This window comes from Lygodium microphyllum, chromosome 21 (genome assembly GCF_053477565.2).
Source record: "Lygodium microphyllum isolate KBCC chromosome 21, Lygodium_microphyllum_v1.1.10, whole genome shotgun sequence".
Taxonomy (NCBI): Eukaryota; Viridiplantae; Streptophyta; class Polypodiopsida; order Schizaeales; family Lygodiaceae; genus Lygodium; species Lygodium microphyllum.
In genome coordinates, this window is record NC_141155.1 from 137,351,264 (window position 1) to 137,372,253 (window position 20,990).

The following is a 20,990-nucleotide window of genomic DNA, read 5'->3' on the forward strand; positions in this document are numbered from 1 at the left end:
GCAGTGCAAGTCATCCCAAAGCTGACGACAATCCCTTGCATTAGAAGGAGCATACACGCCTACAATCCATAGAACCTCCCCCTCATGACATATTTCAAGGATGAGAAATCGGCCGCGGGTATCTTGAGAAACCAATGTTGGTTGCAGGGAGGATTTGACAACCAACATAACTCCCGATTTATATGGAGCACGACCACTAAAAAAGGCCGCATAATCCTTACACACATAAGAGCATCCAGCCAAAGAATGTTGTTTGTGCTCCACAGCACAAAAAACATCCCAATTTCCGGCAAGCACAACTTTCCACAACTGATACTGCTTGCTGCCCAAAGAAATACCTTTTACATTCCACAAAGCAAGTTTCATGATCAATCAGAAAATAAGAACTATTGAACCATCGCTTTGCCTTTCCCTTTTACATCAATAGCCTTGGCCGCCTAGAATTTCTCCATTTCAGTACGTATAACATCTACAAGATCTGCTCTCTGCAAACCCGCAATCGATGCTCGGGAAGGAAACTGTAGTTGCAAGGAGCGGAAAACGTCCCAAGGAGGCACAAGCCTTCCACGAGCATCGAATTGCAAGGTTGAATCAAAAGTCCTTCTATCTTCCACTACCAAGGGATGCAAAGATTGAGGTTTCATATAAGAACCCCTACTTCTGCGTTGGAAGGTCTTAGTGATTGGGGGCGGCATAGAATGGGCAGGATTCAATTGAGAATCTTGCCTAGCATTATGACGAACCACAGTGACCCAAGAATCCTCCCGAGGAGACAAATTCCGCCCTACCACAGTCGAAGGACGCTTCCCACCCTCAGGGGGGTCATTCTTCTTACCTTCCTCAGGACCTTGTTGGGGAAGGTGCTCTGGATTAGGTACTGTTTGCTGAAACATGTGCTGAGGGTGGTGGTCTTGCATTTCCAAATCTTGATCCATAGGGCCCTGCACTACCTCCGTATTTTTGTAGCATTCCGAAAGGAAATCGCCCAACTGGCCGCATCTGAAACAGTGTCTCTCTCTCTCTCTCTCTCTCTCTCTCTCTCTCTCTCTCTCTCTCTATATATATATATATATATATATATATATATATATATATATATATATATATATATATATATATATATATATATATATATATATATATATATATAGAGGTGGAACTAGATATACGAGTATCATTCACTCACACAGCTAAAGATGTACTATCTCATCCTCACATTGCATCCCTGTATGAGCACTATTTTGTCTTGTACACCACCTTAGCTTCTTTTACAGTATATCACTCACCATCTTCCAGCATGTCACATTTTGATGTCCAGGGACAATCGACTTGTCTCATGGATTAGAATTCACCATAGTCAATGCTCCATCCTTCTTGTGCTTTCATCCCCATAGCTGCCAGATCATTTTAAATGGAAACTGTCCCTTCCATGTATGTCACCCTTTATATAACTCCCAATCTCCCGTATTCTGTCAGCTTGACCCAAAAAGCTCCAAGGAGACAATAAGAGCATTATCCAATCATTGTACTGCAGTTCATTCTTCATGGTCAGAGATAGCAGTCTCCAGTAGAACTAGACCCCTCACCTTGGCTCACTCCATCTGTTCCACCCAAACCACCCTGAGAGGGTCTCCTAGTATCTATGCGATGTATCATGTAGCTACTTCCCATAAATCAGAAGCTCTTGTCGTGCAACCCAACTCCAGGTAACTCAGTCAAAGAAACTCACAAAGCCTATTTCTTGTCCAAAAGAGAAATTAGATTGTTGAGGGTGCCATCTAATCTAAAGAGTCACAGACCAGCCAATCAGTCAATCAGTCAGTCAGTCTTCACTTGCTCACTTCTTTTTTTGTTGTTGAAATCACTCAATGCACACGAAGGAATGGTCCTCAAAGCATGAGTATCTGAAAAAGAATTTCCAGAAACAGTGGTAAAACACTTGCTGCCTCACTCTCACATATGCAAGAATGTGTGCACTCACACTTACGTCATCTGAGTGGATGGTTCACCAATTGACTGTGCTGCAAGAACTCCCACAGGCTCTCCAGGATCCGCACAACTTGATAAGTAGTTGAGTTTCATGTCCTTTTTGAACTCTGAACGATCTACATGACTTTGAAGATGCAAATAAGCCCGCTTTCTCTTTGGCAGCTTTTTCAAGAATTCTTTCAGTTGGGCTTCAAATGATTCAGAAACAACTTCAAATGACTCATTGCCGTTTTTCAAAGAATGGTTTGGATCCTTTACCCCAATTCTTTGAGTGACCAATTCATGATTCTGGTGGAGAACCGTATTAGCCTAAATTTAGAGTAAAATGATGCAGAAAAAAAGCAGCAGAGAACACAAGGCAACTGAATCCGATGTTATTCACTTCAAGTGCACATACCACAGCCAAGTCCTTGAACTGCATAAGATATTTTGTCCTTGTAACATCAATTCCATCCTCTCCATAACGAAATTGTATAATAGACCCATCAGAATCACGAACAGAGTAATCATAGTGAACTCTTAAACACTCCAGATTTTTTATCAAGCACCTCTGCAGATACCCACTCCTCGAAGTTTTCACAGCAGTGTCAACAAGCCTGTGGAAGCAAAGGGAACGTGAAGCCATGTTTTAGGAAATTTATAGTGAAACACTTTCTGGAGATTCTGACTGATGTAATAGTTTAGTAGCAAAGGAATCAAAGGTGTACCCATCCCGTCCTGCCATGCAATGGAAGTAGTACTCCTGAGGCCGAAGGCCGGTTAAAAAACGATCACTAATAAAGCCACCTGCACGTGCTGTTGGGTCCCAAGGAGGAAAGCATGGAAGTGTTTTGCCAGAGCTCATTCGAGGTACACGTTTTCCTTCAAGCTCTTGCTGTCCTAACAATGAGGAAATCTGCGTGAAGTTAACCTGTGCACAAGACAATCAATACACAAAAAAGCTCATGTTTCTTGGGATAGGATCCTTAAAACAATGCATCTCCACTAGGAAAGCACCTAAGAAACAAAAAACAAGAAGTGTGTTGCAGTTCTTCAAAAGAAAAGAGTGATACATAGAAAGGGATTCACACGTACCAGTCCACCTTTTGCACCAGTAGTTGTCATGAGAGACAAGCAGTTATGCGGGAAAGGCTTTAACAGCCCACTTGGGAACAGAGAAGTATTGACCTCTGAGGTAATAATGTTCATAGAGCTAGACATCATCCTGTCCAAGTATGAACTTGCTGACTCCCCTTGCCTTTGGATAGCATGTTCAATCTCTAACTTTAACTCCTCTGATCCTGGACACACCAACAATGTCAGCTAACATCAAGCTGAAATCAGAACTTCAGTAGCCATGTAAATGATCATCCTCCTCATTAACAAAGAAAGTTGAAACAAATAGAAACAACTCTAAGGTCAATCATTTTAAACGATTAAACATTAAATATTTAATGATTTAAGATTACTTAATGAAACCTTTAACATTTGAACATTAAATAATAAACAACTATTTAACATTATGAGTTTTAAAGAAAACTCATAATTAAAGCATTTAACATTTAACATTAACTATAACATTAAAACATTTAACATTTAACATTAACAATAAAACTTTAATAACACTTAAAGAACATGATAATAAGAAAAGTCTAAAGAACAAGAGATTAATAACACTTTAAAAGCTACATTTAAAGCATGAAGAACATGACGATCAATAACACCACTTAAACAAGCGTAAAGAACATGACAATTAGTAATACTATGTTTAAAGCCTAAAGAATATACTACATTTTGCCAAAATCGTTTCCGGTTCATCGAAAAATGAGGCCATCTGAAACATTTCCCTAAGGGGAAAATGCCATGTGGCAACCATTTCCCCAAAGGGAAAATATTTCAAACAGGGAAATATCTTTTAGGTCATCCACATGTTTCATCATTTCGGGTCATGTAAATGGGCGTTTCAGGGCACATGCTGCTTCTATGATTTCCATGTATCATTCTGATTGTGAGCTTTTGTGATCCGCAAAGCCCAATAGCACTTCTTAGCAATCCCATCATCAGCTTGAAGATGCAACATGTTACAATGCACTATCATTTTTCCATAGAGTAAGTAGCTAGGGACCATCAACTAAGAGTTTATACCTTCATCTAATCATTTCATCAAGATCCTAACCAAACAGGTCAATCACATGGTCATACACAAGCTTCTTCCATGAACCACAATCAGTACTCCATCCCCTTTCACATCGTCATTATGAGCACACGGGATTCCTATAGCTTTCCCTTCCACCATCCACTAGTGAGAGGAGGACGCATCTTCTCTTGGTGCTTTCATAATTTTGGTCACCATTCATTCATTTACTTATATACTTTGTATCATTAACCATATGACTTGATCATCATACTTGTAAAAGGGTCCTTGGGCAAGTGAACATTTCCCCTATGATGCCACTATCTAAGTGGCACCATTCCATAAGCATTCTATTTAAGCATAATACATTGCATGACCCCTTGCACAAATTATGAATTGGCGTTGTGTTTTTGTGAAGAAATCACTTTGGATGAGGGGAAAACATGTATTTGCAAGAGTCAATCCAAGGATGAAAACCCCTTCCATATGTATATACTACCCTTTTACTTCATCAAAGAGTGGTCGACCTTGGATCCATCATATTTCCTACATCTTATATGGCAATCTACTATGGGAGAGGATTTCTTCAATTTTCTTTGTCACCAACACCCTAGTGGGTGATTGTGTATATACTATTTGTTTTGTGATGTGTGAGCCCACCGTCCGTTTTTCCATGGGCACTAATTCATTTTCTTTTTATTAAAGAAGTAGTTGTTCGCCTCTCTAGGGTGGCCAAATAATCATCGCCTTCATAGTCTTGGTAGGTTCAATAGCAACTAATGAAGCCCAAATGAGACAAATTTTCACGCTCTAATGATGTTAGCTACAAGCCTAACCTCGAAACTCCTTCCTAGGTCTCTAGTCATACTGTCCTTAAAAATCCACCAAATGTTAGGCTATAGGTGCAATAGATTGCAACATTCATAGCAAAAGGTTCTTCCAAGCCTCCTCAAGTGGTAGTATTAAGGCTTGGCTCTAGCTACATAATGACGATGACAACTTTTCAAAGAGAGTTCTCAACTCCACATCTACTTTTTGTGTGGAGAAATATTTGCCTTATCTATATTTATGACTTGGGAATCAAAAATTCTCTATTTTTTACATCTCCATTTCCAAATCTTAACTTTCAAAAGCTTCATGGATTCAAAATTACTCCACCCGATTCTTAGGTGCTTGAGGCAATTCCAACTCATGGCCCAAACAAGGGCTACCAAATGGAGGTTGACATGCTAACCTATGTGTGTTGTCTGTGTGGAAAACCTCTAAAGATTTATACGTTTCAAATATCCAAGGTCTACACTATTTAGATTTGTTTATATTTTATCCACTTGTTTCGAATTTTATTCCCTCTTCTTCTCTCTTAAGACAATTCCAAGCTAAGTGAATTGGCAACAAACAATGTAAAGATTACATCTTGATTTCTATCATTTTCTTTCCCATTAAATTTGAGGTTTTATGTCTTCAAATACAAGGTTATCTCTTACAATTATGATGTTTTATTGCCCAAGTGTTAGAGAAAAAAATGATTAGATTCTGACTTGCACCATTAGCATCCTTTGATATTGATGGTGGTCTGGGTTTATTAGTGTTGACCTTGTGTCTTCAGTTTTTTGTCTTTACCCTTGTTTGTATTAGCTATTTTCATTGACGTAGTCAGTTCTAATGCATGGACACTTTTAACTGAATTTCTATATTGTCTGCCGGATCAGTTAAAGCCCATGCTGCTCTTGGGTAGTAACCAAAACCAATCCACAAGCTGAACAAATGAGCAATCAGACACTTCCCTGCTTAATTTGTCACAGCTGTGAATTTTTCAGCAAGTTGACCAAGCTCACACATGACCGATTTGACTCAAAGCGGTCCCAAAAAATCAAATTGCACATCACTTTATAACTATATCAGCTGGCTGCTACTATTTAGAGCTTTTTCCAGCTCGTATTAGGTTGTGAGCACCTTCAATTTTGAATCAACTTGCTGTTTTTGCTGTAGTCACCTACAAAACATGAAAATTTCCCTACACTAAATCTCGCCACAGCAGTAGATTCCATGTTGTAACTCCCGGTTAAAACATATCCTTCTTCCCGAGCTTGCCACGTATGAAAATTTATAGATCTGAGGCAATTACAAGAATTCAAATGCTGTTGTAACTCTCATGCATGAGGCTGCGAAAGTAAATTTGGCTTTTATTGCAGTCTTGTTGCTGCTTTTTGCTGCCCACATTACTGAATTTCCTACCAAGCATCTAATACATTTATTAACATGTTTGCAACAGTCATGACCTTATTCCCTGCGGTTATGGGCTGTTTTCTTGCTCTAATTCCAGCTGCATCTGTTGTTATTTGCAGTCCAAACAGTTCCCTGATGTCCATGTAGCTTTATTTTTTTGCAAATAAAGTGTGGCTAATTATATTACTTCAGAAAAAACCTGAACACAGGGAAGTGCTCATGCTCAACAGACTAGCTGGAGCTGATGCAGAGTCATAGATATATCAAGTGTACAAGCCTCTCACGGCAGTCTAGGGGGGATGGGGGCAAGTGCGCATGAAATGAAAATGGAGCTCCTGACGAGCTCGAGACTCGCCTTGCACCTGGTCCCATCGGCCACGGAGGGAGTGGATGATGGCGGTCCAAAGCTCTGCTAAAGTCACATGTACTAAAAGTCTCTCTCCGCCAAAAACCTCCTAACACCGCACCTTCCAGATATGCCATCCAGTAAGACTCCCTATGATCTCCCATACCTCAGAGCGATCTGCTATGGACTCCAATACCTGGCGGATAGGTAGAGCCTCCAAACCGACCACTGCACACGATCTTGCCTACAACTATGAAACCCGACTCCATTGAAGTGAACTGTTGGAGAGTCTTTGTCCATGCTAGAGTGGCTGGAACAACAGTAAATCAGCACCAAATTGAAGTCATGAGCTGACACCGAGCTAGACTGAGGTTGAGAGAGATTGAGAGAATAGAGAGAAGAGCTGAGTTGAGCTAAGCCATACTGGACTGAGCTCTGATACCAAGTGAAAAATACGGATCTAGAGGATGGCTATGGTGGCTTGAAGACATAAGAGTTGAAATAGAATGTCACACAAGTGAATAGGTTCCAAGATTAAGACTTGGACTCATAAACACAAACTTGTGTGGTTGGACAATGACTCAGACACTTGACTAAAAGGACAAAAGTACCATCATATTGCATTTAAAATGAAAGGAAAGCACAATGTTTTATTGGTTCAAGATAGGTAGCACTATGCACCATTGTGCTTATGGGATCCAGTAAGCCTGCATGTCCTTGGCCCAACTATTCCATACAAAGAGGCACACTGGGTATGATTGCCTAAATCTCAACAGAATTTTCTTTTGTATCAGTTTTGCTTTTCAAATCCATTGTAGCTCCCATCTGTACTCCTGAGAACATGCACATTTCAGAAGGCAAGATTATGCTAAAATTTGTTGAAGTCAAGGTTAATTTTTAAAGTCTCTACCTGGTTCCAAATCTCTATCCTCTGCACCAATGAAACGCTTATGAACTTCGAGACCAGCCTTCTGAGTTGCTGCTAATACTTTCTGTCTTTTTCTCTCTGCTTGAGGGACTAAGAGTAGATCAGCCATCCCACAAGTGAACCCAAACATCTGCAGAAGTGATTACTAATCAAAATGGACTCATTCAACCCAGCAATAATTAATTCACCTTTTATGCTTATTTCTCATGAGGAGATACGAAAGAGTGAATACAAGCTATACAACCTGCAAATATGAGGTAAACAATCGGCTAAGTATAGAAAGAAGCTGCCCAGCAGCGTCCGCACCATAGAATTCTTTAAAAGCATGCACAAGACCGTACTTCCCAAACTGGGCTTTGTCAATAACTCCATGGAGTAGCTCATTTTGATGGATTCGCAACTTTGTTTCACCACTAGTCCGACCCCAATACTCCCCCGAAACCTTTCCAATGTTCTTGACGGTGTAAGCTGGCCTCCCATTTGAGACATAGTTCAGCACAGTTGTAATAACCTACGATAGAATGGCATGTTAACTAAACCAAAAGGTTGCTCTGACAAGGTTACATGCATTGGAGGTAAATATCTTTTAAAATGTGAACCTTACTTGCTTGCCAGTCCACAGTTGTTTGGGTTTCCACACTGCCGGGGGAACTGTTGCAATGTATCGGTCATGCTCTATCATTCCCACTTTTGCTTGTCCTCTTTGTCCCTTGGCAAATGATGCTGGTGCAGAAGAAATGCAAGCTGAGTATACAAGCTCCTGGTATTCTTCTTTTGTTAAGAATGTGTCCTTCTTTGTTAGAAGAGTAGCACCTATGATGTGATCCTAGGAACCCACAACAAAAACGTTTCATAAGATAAAAATGGAATATTAAACATGGAAGTAATGCACATGCAGAGTGCAGAGTGCTAGTTCTGTATCATCTCCCACATTCCAGTTTCAAGCAGCTTTAGACTTCTCCCAAGCGTTCCACTTTAGTCTATTATCCCACTTACCAAGGTCAGTATCATCTTAATCCAGATGCATGGTCATGTTTATTTTATGCACTTTCACATGCTATACATCCATGTACAACACATATGATGTCAACAATGGTAGCTGACTACCAGGATAAATATTTTTCTTACTCGTCTGTCAACCAATAAATACCTGAATCAGTCCTCTAATAGGATCACCATTTGTTGGAACCACATACTGTTGGTTTGCATTCACGATATAATATGCTTCAGCTCTTCCAATTTCATCTTGAGGAAAGTGAACATTCATTTCATCACCATCAAAGTCTGCATTATATGTACTGATGAACAGTTCGAAAAAACATTCGTGTGAGTACAAGCCTTGCACATAACAGTATATGCCAGGAAAAAAATGTAGTACAAAAAGGGGGAAAAAAGGAAACAAACCTGCAATTAGCATAATGCAAACGCAATGTTTTTTCACCTTTTAAGACGCGGGCTATGTGTCCCATCAAACTCGGCTTGTGAAGTGTTGGCTGTTCAAAATTGTGAGCACACATTTGTTATCAAGTCTTACAACCAAAGTAGTTATAAAGTCTTACAACCAAAATAGCTAATAATAAGATCAATCCACAAATACAAGAGCAACCATTACCTGTCTATTCACCAGCAATGCATCACCATCCCGGAGATGCCTGTATACGATCTTACCAGTCACTTTTATGCTGTCATTACTAGCTCCAAATGAGGTTGCAGCACTATTTGCTGTTGATCTTGGTGTAGAAAGCAAAGTCTTGCTTAAGGCTGTACGCTGTGCCCTGCTTATATTACTCAAAGCTACCATTACACCCGTTTCATCCTGTACATGAGTAGCACCCGGATAGACAGAAGATCCATTGATAACTGCTGCTCTTAGTCTATCAATATTCCAATGTGTGGCTTTCTGCATCACCAACAAAACGTTTTGTTAACATTGAATACAGGATGCCATGATTAATACATCAACACATAACCTAATAAAAAATCCCTTCTTGAGAAAAAAGAGGCTTGCACTCCTGAAGGAAACACTTAAGATGGTGGCCTAGTTCAGCCCCTTTCAGCTTTAGAATATCATCTATTGTGTTATTCTTTTTTACACTCTGGAGTTGACACCTTAAGATTGTAAGTGGAGTGAGGTTTCTGAGCTGAATTACTCGCATCCCTATTGAGCTAACAGAATCCCTTGAGTACGGGGTTTCCTATTCAATTCTGTGATCCAAAACTGTGCATCATTTCAACCTTGGCTTGCTCTATTGATAATAGCAGAGTACTTATATTGCAGTTGCAACTTTGGATTTATTTTGCTTTCTGTGTCTGTATTATACTCATATAGTGGTATGTATGATTTGTAAAATGTTTTCCTTACTTCTAATCCTTTTGACATAACTAATCTCCGCAATCCACAGGCATCTTCTTCAATCCCTTAATACATAGGAACTCCAATTTTATTATTGTGGAAACCAAGATCATTCTTTGGGTTAAGGCCCTCTGAGTTGAGCACTTCCCTCACAGAATTGTTCGTAGAGAGACAGCTATCGAAGGCACTCTAGGCCCTCCTTCCAGTGTACCATTAAGAGGGGATCATATCCATAAAGCATTCTTTCAAAGGCATCAATCCTCCAAGTCTCAATCATCAGCGATCTTTGTTACCAATAATTGGATGTGCTATTCCATGAATTGAGAAGGCCTATGCTGCAAACCAAATGCCAAAAAATACACAAGAAGTCACTAATTGTTGCATTACAAGATATGACTCCCTATCAAGCTTTCTTCGGAAAAAACCCTTATGCTGGCCACTTCACATCTTTGCGATGCCTATGTCCATGTTGATTTTCTACAAAAACAAATTTTGGAGTCCAAGTTGGAGGTGGTCTATTGTCCTATGCCGGACCATGCAGCCGAAATCTTCACGAAACAATTGTCTCATGGTTCCACTATTCATCATAAGCACATCCTTGGCCATTGGTCACTCCCAATATCTGAGAGGGGGTGTTAGCATTTCTTGTAATCATGCTGGTTGTCTCTTGGTTATAAGCTATGTTAGAGTCTGACAGAGATAGAGGAGCTCTTACAGCCTTCTATGCATTTGCATTTCTGTTTCCAAATTGATCAGTCAGTCTATAGCTGTGTCCACACTAGTCGGGCTGAGTGCATTATGATTTTTCCATGTGGCAGTCTAGGAGGCAATTTTACAAGCTGGTCATCTAGTAATTGACCAGCTGCAAGTCACCCAGCTTTTTCACCATTTCAGGCAGCTGGTCAGTCAGTTTTGCAGGCTCCAGCTATTTATAGCTGCCGATTTCCAGCCTGCCAGCACATTGCATCAGTTGCCTCCACTCTCTCCACTTTTCAGCATGCTGTCCCACAATTCTTCTCCCCATTCAGTGCCCTTGCTAATGCATACCAGCAACATCGAGGGGCTGATCACTGCAGCCTTGTATTCAGCTTTCATTTTCAGATCAATGCAGTTTCGTAACTCCATTCTCTGTGTTCGTCTTGTCTCTCTCTTCCCTTTCTTTCAATATTCGTGATTCTCCTATGTTGCGCACTCTCAGCTTCCTGCTGGTGTCTCACCATCTTGTGTATTTCAAATTATGCTCCTCAATTCAGAATTGCCACTGCTCAGAGGGGGGTTTGGGGATCATTGATATAGACAACTAGAGCCAAGCCCTATGGGCAACCTAGTGGTCTGAGGGCTCATTACAAGTGGTCAGATCCAAAAAGTCCTCCTCCAAGGGGATTTTGAGGAATGCGAAACCCGTTTAGAAGGGGAGTGAACATGATCTCTGAGATGGATTTTTGCTACAGCACCGACCACATTACCCAAATCATTTTTTATTCACAGTGAACAATGGGTCTAAAACAGATTGCAGAAGGTCCTAGAGCAATGAACCCTGTTTTGCCACAATGAGTCCGACCAGTCATCCAAATATGTGATCGTGATAGGATGCAGCTGGAGGGGTGCATTCACAACCAACGGGCTGGCTGGGAGGATAGCCCTATCCACTCCAACGGAGTAAGGAGACTCTAGATATTATAGGGTCACAGATCTGAGGGTACTATAGCAAGCAATTGGATGCCTAACAGGGGCAAAGGCCAGGAGGGAAGAGATTGATGCAATGATCCCCATGATTGGCTACCCCTTAACCAAGAGCTTGGGCAGGCATGACAGAAGATGAGCAACACAATTTCCACCTATGGCCATCCCAATGCCTGCAGTACGCAAAGGCAACGGTGCCCCCCCCCCCCAAGGCGCTTTCTTTTCTATGCCGAAGGGTAGTGACCAATTAACTCTAGACAAAGGACAATAGGGTCTTCGCCGCCCTAACATACCTTGGAGGAGGATTAGAGTCATAGGACTCCAATAGCAGACATGAAAAATGGATCCACACATAGCGTGGTCAAAATCCAAGAGTGGCAACTCTTGATTTGGAAAAGGTAGATATTTGAATGAGTTGGATTAGGATCAAGGAGTGCCTCAGGTGGCTACGGCCTGTTTATCATGTTGCACAACAGTTGCCCTTGGTGTTGCTACATTCCTCCCCCATATCTGCTATCCCCCATCCTCCCCAAACTGCCCTGAGAGGCTCATATTTATGAGTTGTTTTTTATCTACAAACAACTCCACCTAGACCGTTGAGCACTTGTACTTCATTATAATTTTCTTTCAAGTAATAAAATTAACCACACCTTTTTTGGGAAAAAAAAGGCATGTGTGTGTTATTACCATTATTGCTCGGATTGAAGTTGTAGTAAAACCAATCATTAGATCTAGTGCTTGATGCTTTATCCAAAAGAACAACACCATCACCTCACCCCTATAAACAAAATCACTACCACCAAAACTAGTAGTCATTGTTTTCTCTCCTGCCACCCCTACTATCAAGATTGCAAGCTTATTAGGTGGAGTCACAGTTCACTGACACTATTCATCACCATGCTCTAAAGGCAAACACAACCATTTAAAAAATCATTCATGCATTGTAAAATTTCTCATCAAAGTTACTGAAGAGGTAAAAAGTATACTGTATGTAGCAAGAGATGATTATCTATGATTTTCAATTTACATTAGCCAAACCTCAGCAGGATAAGGATGTTATATTGACTTGTGGATAAATTGAGCAAACAAAACAATCAAGGCACATCACCTAGCTAGACTATTTTCCCAAAGCTATTATTATGCGGTCTAATCCCAATATAGTTGGTAATTCCAAAAGGACAACGTGTGTAAAAGATTGACATCTCTTATGCTTACCACCAAACAAATGGATACAACAAGATTTTCCATTCCACTTTCCTTGATGTGTTCAAAAGTTATGATGCTGCACAAAACACTATCTATAAAAAGTACTTCCCTTTAATTGAGTTTGCCTAAACCAACACCAACCCCACTTTAAAGTAAAGTGATTCCCCACTCTTATTGAGCGCATGGCTCTTCACAAGGTCAAGCAAGTTCCTGCTTTTATGTGTGAAAAGCAAAAAGACAAAGTCAAGCAAGCATGCTTGCCAAAATGAACTTTGGTGTTAGGGTATATCTACAATTTCTAAGAGAGTTAGACTTAAGAAGCACTCTAGAAAGAAAGATGACAAATTCTGTAATCCCTCTCAAATAGTGATAGCACTTGATGTTAATAAAAGTTAACATTTCCACAACACTTGAATAATGCTCCACCCTCCACTTCATGAGCCATTGAGACTCATTATCCACTGGAGGTGAAGGAGCTTCAAAATTTTTGCAGCCACAAATGAGTTTGCCACACAAAGAAAGAACTTTTATAATGGATATGCCACTCGCAAATATGTGGTTGATTCTAAGAACTATCTAATGCGCCAAGTAGTTTGATATTGATGCAACATATGAAATTTCATGCCCTACTATATGATGTTTATATGTCATACAAGGAGGTTCCTATGTATAATCCATAGTTAAACTCTATGGTGTAATCATTGAAGTGTCAAGACTCATGGCACATTTTAGTATAATAAAATAGATATTAAAATGTCACACAATAGCCCCCAAGTAGTTGAAGACTAGGTATGGCAATATGTGTTCGAGCAGATTTGACTATACCAGCCATGCAACAAGCAAGAAACCTGACCAAGGTCATGGCAGTCATTATCAACCCTATGCATGTGTGAGTTTAAACTCTACTTATGTGGCCTAATAAAGTTTTCTTGAAATTTGTAATATTATTAGTCAAGCCTGAACCTGACCTCTCTATGGAACAACTTGAGTTGTATGAAGTACTCATATAAGAGGTTTATGTCGTGTACAAGTGCAACTTGCCCTGCCAAAGGGGATATACGATATGAAAAAGTTGCACCTAGAGAGAATTATGGGCACCTCTGTATGTTTAAAACATCTATTCACGCTAGTCCATGTCCCGTCTGGCTAATAATAAGAGAGACTTACAAATTCCAGTGGATGTGCACATTATCCATATGACTGCATATGGCAATGGTGATCCAGGGAAAAGTTTGCATAAAGACGCAGTGTACTTGCCTATGATTACTCAAGTGTGTGTTTAAGTGCCTAAGATGCGATGGAGAGTTAATGTTTAAGTTGTGTGAGTTAATAAAATCTTTCAGAACCTTACTCCTAAAACGTATTCATAAAGGTCACTTAAAAAAAGGGCACATTCTTGAACAGCTTGAAACTGGTTCTGTGGCTGACAGTCTGTCCAAAAAAGAAGTTTGTTGCTGTCTATCAAATTTACTGTCGAATCTCCACTTCCCCTCATTGTTCCTGCTATTCTACAGTTGCACCAGCCTCATTTTGCCACTAAGATAGCATGGAAATTATGACTTCCATACGGTTGTCACTAGTTGTTTGTCTGCACGGGTGTGGAATGCCTTGTTGTGCTTTCAAAACGGCTGTATTGTTCACTGGATTTGACTTCAAGTGCTGTGTTACTAGACAAATCACTATCTGTATTTTTGACTGTCTGATTTATCTTCAGTGTGTGGGCATTCCAGGCATTGTAACTTTATTATCCTTGGACCTTAATTCACCATCATCAATGTGACTCATAATTGAGAAATCTCGCAGACTACACCTCCATCACTGCCCTATGTTTAAGAAGGGAGGAAGATTGAAGAGCAAGAGACCTAATTGCCCACATGATTGTGTGATTCTCCACAACATTGTTTTGATTGATAAATTTACAAAAGAGCCCGTACAAATGCCAGTTGCAGCACTTGTGCTAGATGAAGAAGTTTTCTTGTACTCCAATAATAGCTCCCTTCTCAACTTCTCTGTCTTGAAATGTCAATTTTCATGTAACATCCAGGGTACATCACCAATAATGCTTCTTAAACATGGTCACCACAGTTGTATTTTACGCAATCGAAACAGAGACAAAATGAGCAGTACTGTCAGACGGTGCATAAAAGGTGACTGTAAAGCAGCTCTCGATGTTAATTGTTTTTTAGTGTTTGCAAATTCCAGGAAACAGACAGATTTTTTTAATGGTTCAATACACTAAAAGGATCTAGTAAGAAATCTTCTGTAATAAATATTGGATGCTTTGGTTTTTCTCCAACAAAGAAAACTAAACTGTACCTCAGGATAACTGAGCCGTGTTGCAAAATATGGCGGGATGCCAATCTCATTCACTGCGATATAAGGATCAGGAGATATAACTGACCGACAGGAGTAGTTTACCCGTTTACCCATCAGGTTCATTCGAAACAGTCCATCTTTCTTCTCAAGCAACTGCCTTATACCTGATTGATCACTTTTCTTTCCTGTGGCTTCAGAAAAAATAGCAATGAGAGATTTGAAAATTCCATCCAGACCTTATCCTAACACTATATTTTGTTATTGTATCAGCTATTTTCGTAAGAGCTAAAAGGCTATTTGCAACCACAACTAAACCACAATGATAGTTTGTGCATCTTGAAGTGTCTAATGGAAACCTTCATACATTGTACCATTGAATATTGTTTTCAGTCATAATTCTTGAGTATTTGACACATTCCTTGTTAGTTATACTCCACAGTCACAACATTCTGCATTTCAAAAAGTTCAGTTACACTCAGTATTTCAAAAAGTTCAGTAAAGTGAATTCTCATCTGTAATTTCACATTTTTACCCATTGTGACTATAGTTTATGTACAACCAGGGTGGCCAATGAATGTCCAACATTGGAAGATGACCTCAACACCAGGCGGCAGCAAATCTGACCTCAACACAAGTTGGCAGGCAATATGCAGCAGTAAAAGCAGCCAGCTGACAGATGTAAACAGGCTAAGAACAGTCATCAACAAGTATAGAGGGCTTGACAGCAAGTGGAAGGTGTAGATCAGCAATGGACAGCAGCTCGAACTGAATTATCCTCCACAAAGCGGATGTGAACAGCAGAGACAGGTGTTAGCAATCTACAAAGCAGCATTAAGACTGAGTGGTGGGCACCTGTCTATTCATAGATGGATAGTCCCTCCCCGATTAGGGTTTGGCTTATGGGACACACACACTCTCTAGGGATGCATTTCTTTTTTAATAAAAGTTCCTAATTTGAGTTTTGGGGCTATGATAAAGACCTAATCAGTTTATGTTGGGTTTTCACTCACGCTTACGCTCACAGAGGAGTGTCGGTGATCAGTAGGACATTGGGGCACTTTTTACTTTCAGCACAAGAGGTTTTTTCCCCCAGACTTATTGTCTTCTTTCGTATGTGCTTATGTGACACACTTACGGGAACTTATCGTGTTCGGGTCTGAACACCCCCTACGACCCTAAGGTTTAAGGGTTGTACTTTGTACTTTCAGATTACACTCTTTCAGTCTATTGCATTAGGTGTCGTGCTCCACTCTCCACACTGTCTACTGCACTCTCACGTGAGCTTCGATCCTCTCTCCATCTCACATTTGGTATCAGAGCTGAGGCTCTCCTCAGTTCAGCTCCGCTCAGCCTCCAGGAGTCCCTGCTCACTACCAGATCTGTCCCCTGTCCACTGTCAGCTCTGGAGCTGGCTTGCTCCTACAGCAGCTCGTTAGCAGTGCCAGACTGTCCTCAGTCCAATGCTGCACCTGTCAACTCAGCCCCCTGGCGCCAGCTCGCCTGGCAGCACCACCGTCCAAACACACCCGCCTCTGACACGCCTGGCATATCACCCGCCAAGCTACCTCTGATGACGCCTGCAACCGCCTGCAGCCTCTGACGTGTCCTGTACTGACGCTCCTGACCAACACCCAATAGCCTACCTGTTACGCCCCTGTGCCGCCCGCCCCACCTGGTGTGTGCCGCCTTCGCCCGCCTTTTGTGCTGCTCCCACCAGTCTGCGCCCTCCGGCCAGGTCTCTAGCACGCCGCCGGCCACTCTTCTGAGCTGTCACCCGCACCTGTACCAGCACCTACGCCGCTCGCCAGTCAAGACTCTGCCGCCAGTGCCCGCCTGTGCCATGCCAACCTGGAGTGTCGTCTGCACCTGTACCTGGTCGACTGATTTCAGAGGTTTTTTTTATTTTATTTTATTCCAGACTCATTTCTGGAAACAAGGCTTCTGCCCGAGCAGGCACAGAACTCTAAGTACGTTTCTAGGACACAATTGATGCAAATTTCTTGGCAAATTTATCAGAAATTTTGGGGCTTTTGAGTTTTTTGAAGACATTGGCAAATGTACTAAGTCTCAGACTGCAATAGACTGTTTTGGACAATTTTGGGGCAAGAAATTTTTGGGTTTTTGCTCATACAATGTTGCTGCCTTGGACTGTGTGCATTACAGATAGTTTTGACAGAGTGTACCTCAGTGTACTAATTGCAGCACGCTATTTGCTGTAATTTTTGGAAATTTTGGAGATTTCCAGGTTATTCAAGCTTGGACATTGCTCTTTTGCCTTCTCTTGGTATTGATTATATTGGAAAATCAGGGAGGAGATGTATTTACCTATGTATCGAAAGAGGACAGATTGGATGGTAACAATTACTCGCTTTGGTCCTTCACGATGAAAAATGTGCTTGTTGCGAAAAATCTTTGGGACTACATCAGTGGAGAAGAAGTTAGGCACGCAGTCGTGGCTCCTACTACTCCTCTAGGAGGATGTGGACATTGGGCACCTCAGCCTGTTCAACCTGCTCCACTTAAGACACTTCCCCAAAGATTAGCAACTCAAAAAGCATGGGATACACGGGATGCACATGCTTTGTCACTGATTGCATTGGCAGTTCATCGGTCCATCATCCCCCACATTCATTCCACAGCTTCTTCATGAGAAGCTTAGCTAACCTTGGAGCAGATGTTTGCTAGTAAGAATGAGATCCGCATCTCTTTCTTAAAGAAAAAACTTGATACAGGGAAGATGGATGAGGGTGATCCTATGCAGGATTACTTGAACAAAATTCAAAACTTGCGTGAGCAACTTATGAATGTCGATAAGTACTATTCAGATGCACATCTGATATCTACTACATTGAACTCATTACCCCCTTCGTACTTGGCTTTTCATACGGCCTTAAACCTCACCATGAGGATTGCCGCATAGTCGATTACTTTTCTTCACTTAATCAATTTGCTTCAAGAGGAGGAGCAAACAAGAAGAAATAGTGGTGTGGATGTCATAGCCTCGAAGCAAGCTTTTATGGCTAGACAAAAGGGCAAAGACAGCAAAGTAAAGAATGCTCCACACAGCTCTAGGACTTCAAGCATCTCACAAGGAAGTAAAAAACACTGATATAAAGAACACAGTTAGGGTTAGGGTTAGAGTAACTTAGAGACAATGAATAAATGAAATGATATGACTACTAATAATACGATGCTCATGCAACAAACACACTATGCAGTGAATGAATACTGAACCTCGAACTCTTGTATCTCTAGGATCAAAGCAGGGGTAATGAGCTAGAGCGTGAGTCGTACTCCGAACACATCCCGAATCGCACCAAGGCAGCCTCCGAATGTCGAACACCAGCAAACGCAGTAGTGACAAGCTGGATCTAATGCAGACAATAGTGAGGAGAGAGAAAGACTAAAAACGGAGTTTGCAAAAGAGAGAAAGACTCAAAACGCAGGCAGAACAGGCTGCAGGAGAGAGAAAGACTAAAAATGAAACCTACGGGAGAGAAAAACTGAAAATGCAAACAGGACAAACTGCAGGAGAGAGATAAAGACTAAAAACGGAGCCTGCATGAAAGAAAAGGCTAAAAACACAGGCAAGACAGCCCGCAGAAAAGAGAAATACTAAAAACGGAGTTTGCAAGAGAGAGAAAAACTAAAAACGCAGGCAAGACAGCTTGCAAGAGAGAGAATACTGCAACAAAAGCAGACAGGAGAGAGAAAACTGCCAGGGCGGCAGCTGGAGCCTGCAAACGCAGCAGTTTGCTGGCGTGGCAGGTTGTACGACAGCAGTGCAGATGAATAGCAGTCAGTCGCCAGGCAGAAACAGCAGCAATCAGCGTGTGGAGGACTGGAAACAGGCGCCAGACTGTAGGGAACAGTGATGAACAGCAAGGGCTTAGAACTCCTCTGTGACCGGGGTGTAGGCTGTAAGCTGGTAACACATGAAACCTACAAAAACGAGATTCTCAAAGAGCGGAGGGCTGGCTGCCAATTTATAGAACATTAGGATTCCAGATTCTCTCCCACTTAACTTTCTCGATCCACTCCCCGTTTTAGGGTTTTGGCTAAAATAAGACTAAAATAAGCATGTTTTGGAATTATTTAAGTGGCTAAGTGCATTTTTTAGCACAACACCCCGTCTCAGGCCCAAAATAGGGCGAGAAAAGTAGGCTGGCCTAAATTTTGATTTACCCCAAGGCATTCCACCCCAAAGCAGCCAAGGAATCAGACAAAAATTGCATATCGGCTGCCCAATGGCCTACCAAGACTACGGAGGCAATGGATATCTTACCAAGGGAGCCCAAGTGATCACCCCAGAGAGATCAGAGCATCGGACCAAGGTTGCTCGTCGGCTCCCCAAGGGCCTACCAAGGCCTACAAAGGCGGATGGAATCAACAATGGACTTGTTTGTTTTGTTTTCTTTTTTTTTTTAAGTGTTTTGAAAATACATAAGTAATATAGGAACAGCAGCCGATTAAGTGACAGATAGGAAAAGATAAAGAGAGTTTTAAACCCAAGTTATTTACAAAACTAGCAAGCCAATCCCTCGCACTGCCAAGAATAAGTACCTAAGGATGGTAAAAGTGAGTATATGTGCCAATCATGTGTTGAATATGTAAGAGGCAAAAAATATGGTGGATCCTAGAGTCGACCACTCCAAAAGACCGAAAAAGGATAAATGCGCACAAATGCATGTTGACATGAGCACAATGCCAATGCATAGGGTGATACAAAGGGAGATGCAACATGTCATGCTCATGCAATATGCTATGCAACGGTGCCACTAGGACAGTTCCCTCGCAGGGAAAGTGTTACTTGTCCAACTACCCTTTTACAATCAAGTCATCCCGATAGTGCGGATGAAGTTACAAATGCCCATAATACAATACAAAAGAATAATTAAATGTAATGTCTAAAAAACTGTAAGCATCATCACTGTCACGATCAAGAGTAGAAGCCGCCCCCTCTCAAACTCGAAGGGAAAGCAAGAGGGAAGCACCCTCTCCCTGTCAAGCTAAAGAAGTAGGGGAGGGTGTACCCAAGCCGATCCTGGGTAGCAGGTACTAAAGAACCGGCCGATTAACCGCTTTGGTCAAGATATCTGCAAAATTATATGATGAAGGCACAAACTCTAGACGAATAGTACCTAGCTCAACCTGCTCTCTAAAAAAGTGGAAGTACACTCCCACATGCCGTGTCCGTGGTGTGATGATCGGATTGCCCGCAAGGGCAATGGCACTCTGGTTATCACAATAGACACCTGTGGGAGAGTCACATGGAAAATGAAGCACCGCCAGTAAACTCCTCAAATAGATGGCCTTGGTGGTGCCATCGAAGAGATCCCGGTAATCAGCCTCCGCCATGGAAGCCGCCACCGTCTCTTGCTTACGGCTGGACCAAGAAATGGGAGCCGTGCCCAAGGTAAAGAGGTAGCCACCATGGGAACGCCGGGTGTCACGATCTCTTGCCTAATCAGAATCAATGTATCCCTCCAAACATAAACCAGAACCATATATCAAGCCATGAGAAAAAGTACACCGCAAATAATGCAACACACAAAGACATGCAATCCAATGTGACATCCTAGGTACTATGAAATACTGACTGAGTATGCTAACTGAGTAAGCTAAATCTGGCCTAGTGTGAATTAACCAAAGAAGTTTCCTACAACAGAATGATAGGTGTGTGCACCGAAGGACTGTCCTAGGGTATCCCTCTCATCAAAAACAACATCCCGCCTAACGATCACCTTGTTTGTCCGAGGATCGAACAAACGATAGGCTTTCGCTTCAGAGAAATATCCCACAAAAATAAGAAGATCAGCTAGGGGAATAA

At 41.5% G+C, this 20,990-nt stretch overlaps 1 protein-coding gene across 2 annotated transcripts in view; it reads right to left on the bottom strand.

The window, feature by feature from the left end:
* Positions 1-20,990, bottom strand: part of NRPA1 (nuclear RNA polymerase A1) — a 145,964-nt gene that overhangs the window by 38,156 nt on the left and 86,818 nt on the right. Inside the window, exons 9-19 of one of the 2 annotated variants that reach the window (XM_087661269.1) lie at positions 15,161-15,351; positions 9,215-9,502; positions 9,007-9,095; positions 8,753-8,900; positions 8,207-8,428; positions 7,847-8,113; positions 7,585-7,732; positions 3,064-3,269; positions 2,697-2,899; positions 2,387-2,585; positions 1,988-2,277 (exon numbers count right to left, since the gene is read on the bottom strand). In XM_087661269.1, the coding sequence (XP_087517395.1) occupies positions 1,988-2,277; positions 2,387-2,585; positions 2,697-2,899; positions 3,064-3,269; positions 7,585-7,732; positions 7,847-8,113; positions 8,207-8,428; positions 8,753-8,900; positions 9,007-9,095; positions 9,215-9,502; positions 15,161-15,351 (2,251 nt within the window). The remainder of the gene's footprint in view (positions 1-1,987; positions 2,278-2,386; positions 2,586-2,696; positions 2,900-3,063; positions 3,270-7,584; positions 7,733-7,846; positions 8,114-8,206; positions 8,429-8,752; positions 8,901-9,006; positions 9,096-9,214; positions 9,503-15,160; positions 15,352-20,990) is intronic. The other variant, XM_087661270.1, reaches the window with a different exon arrangement.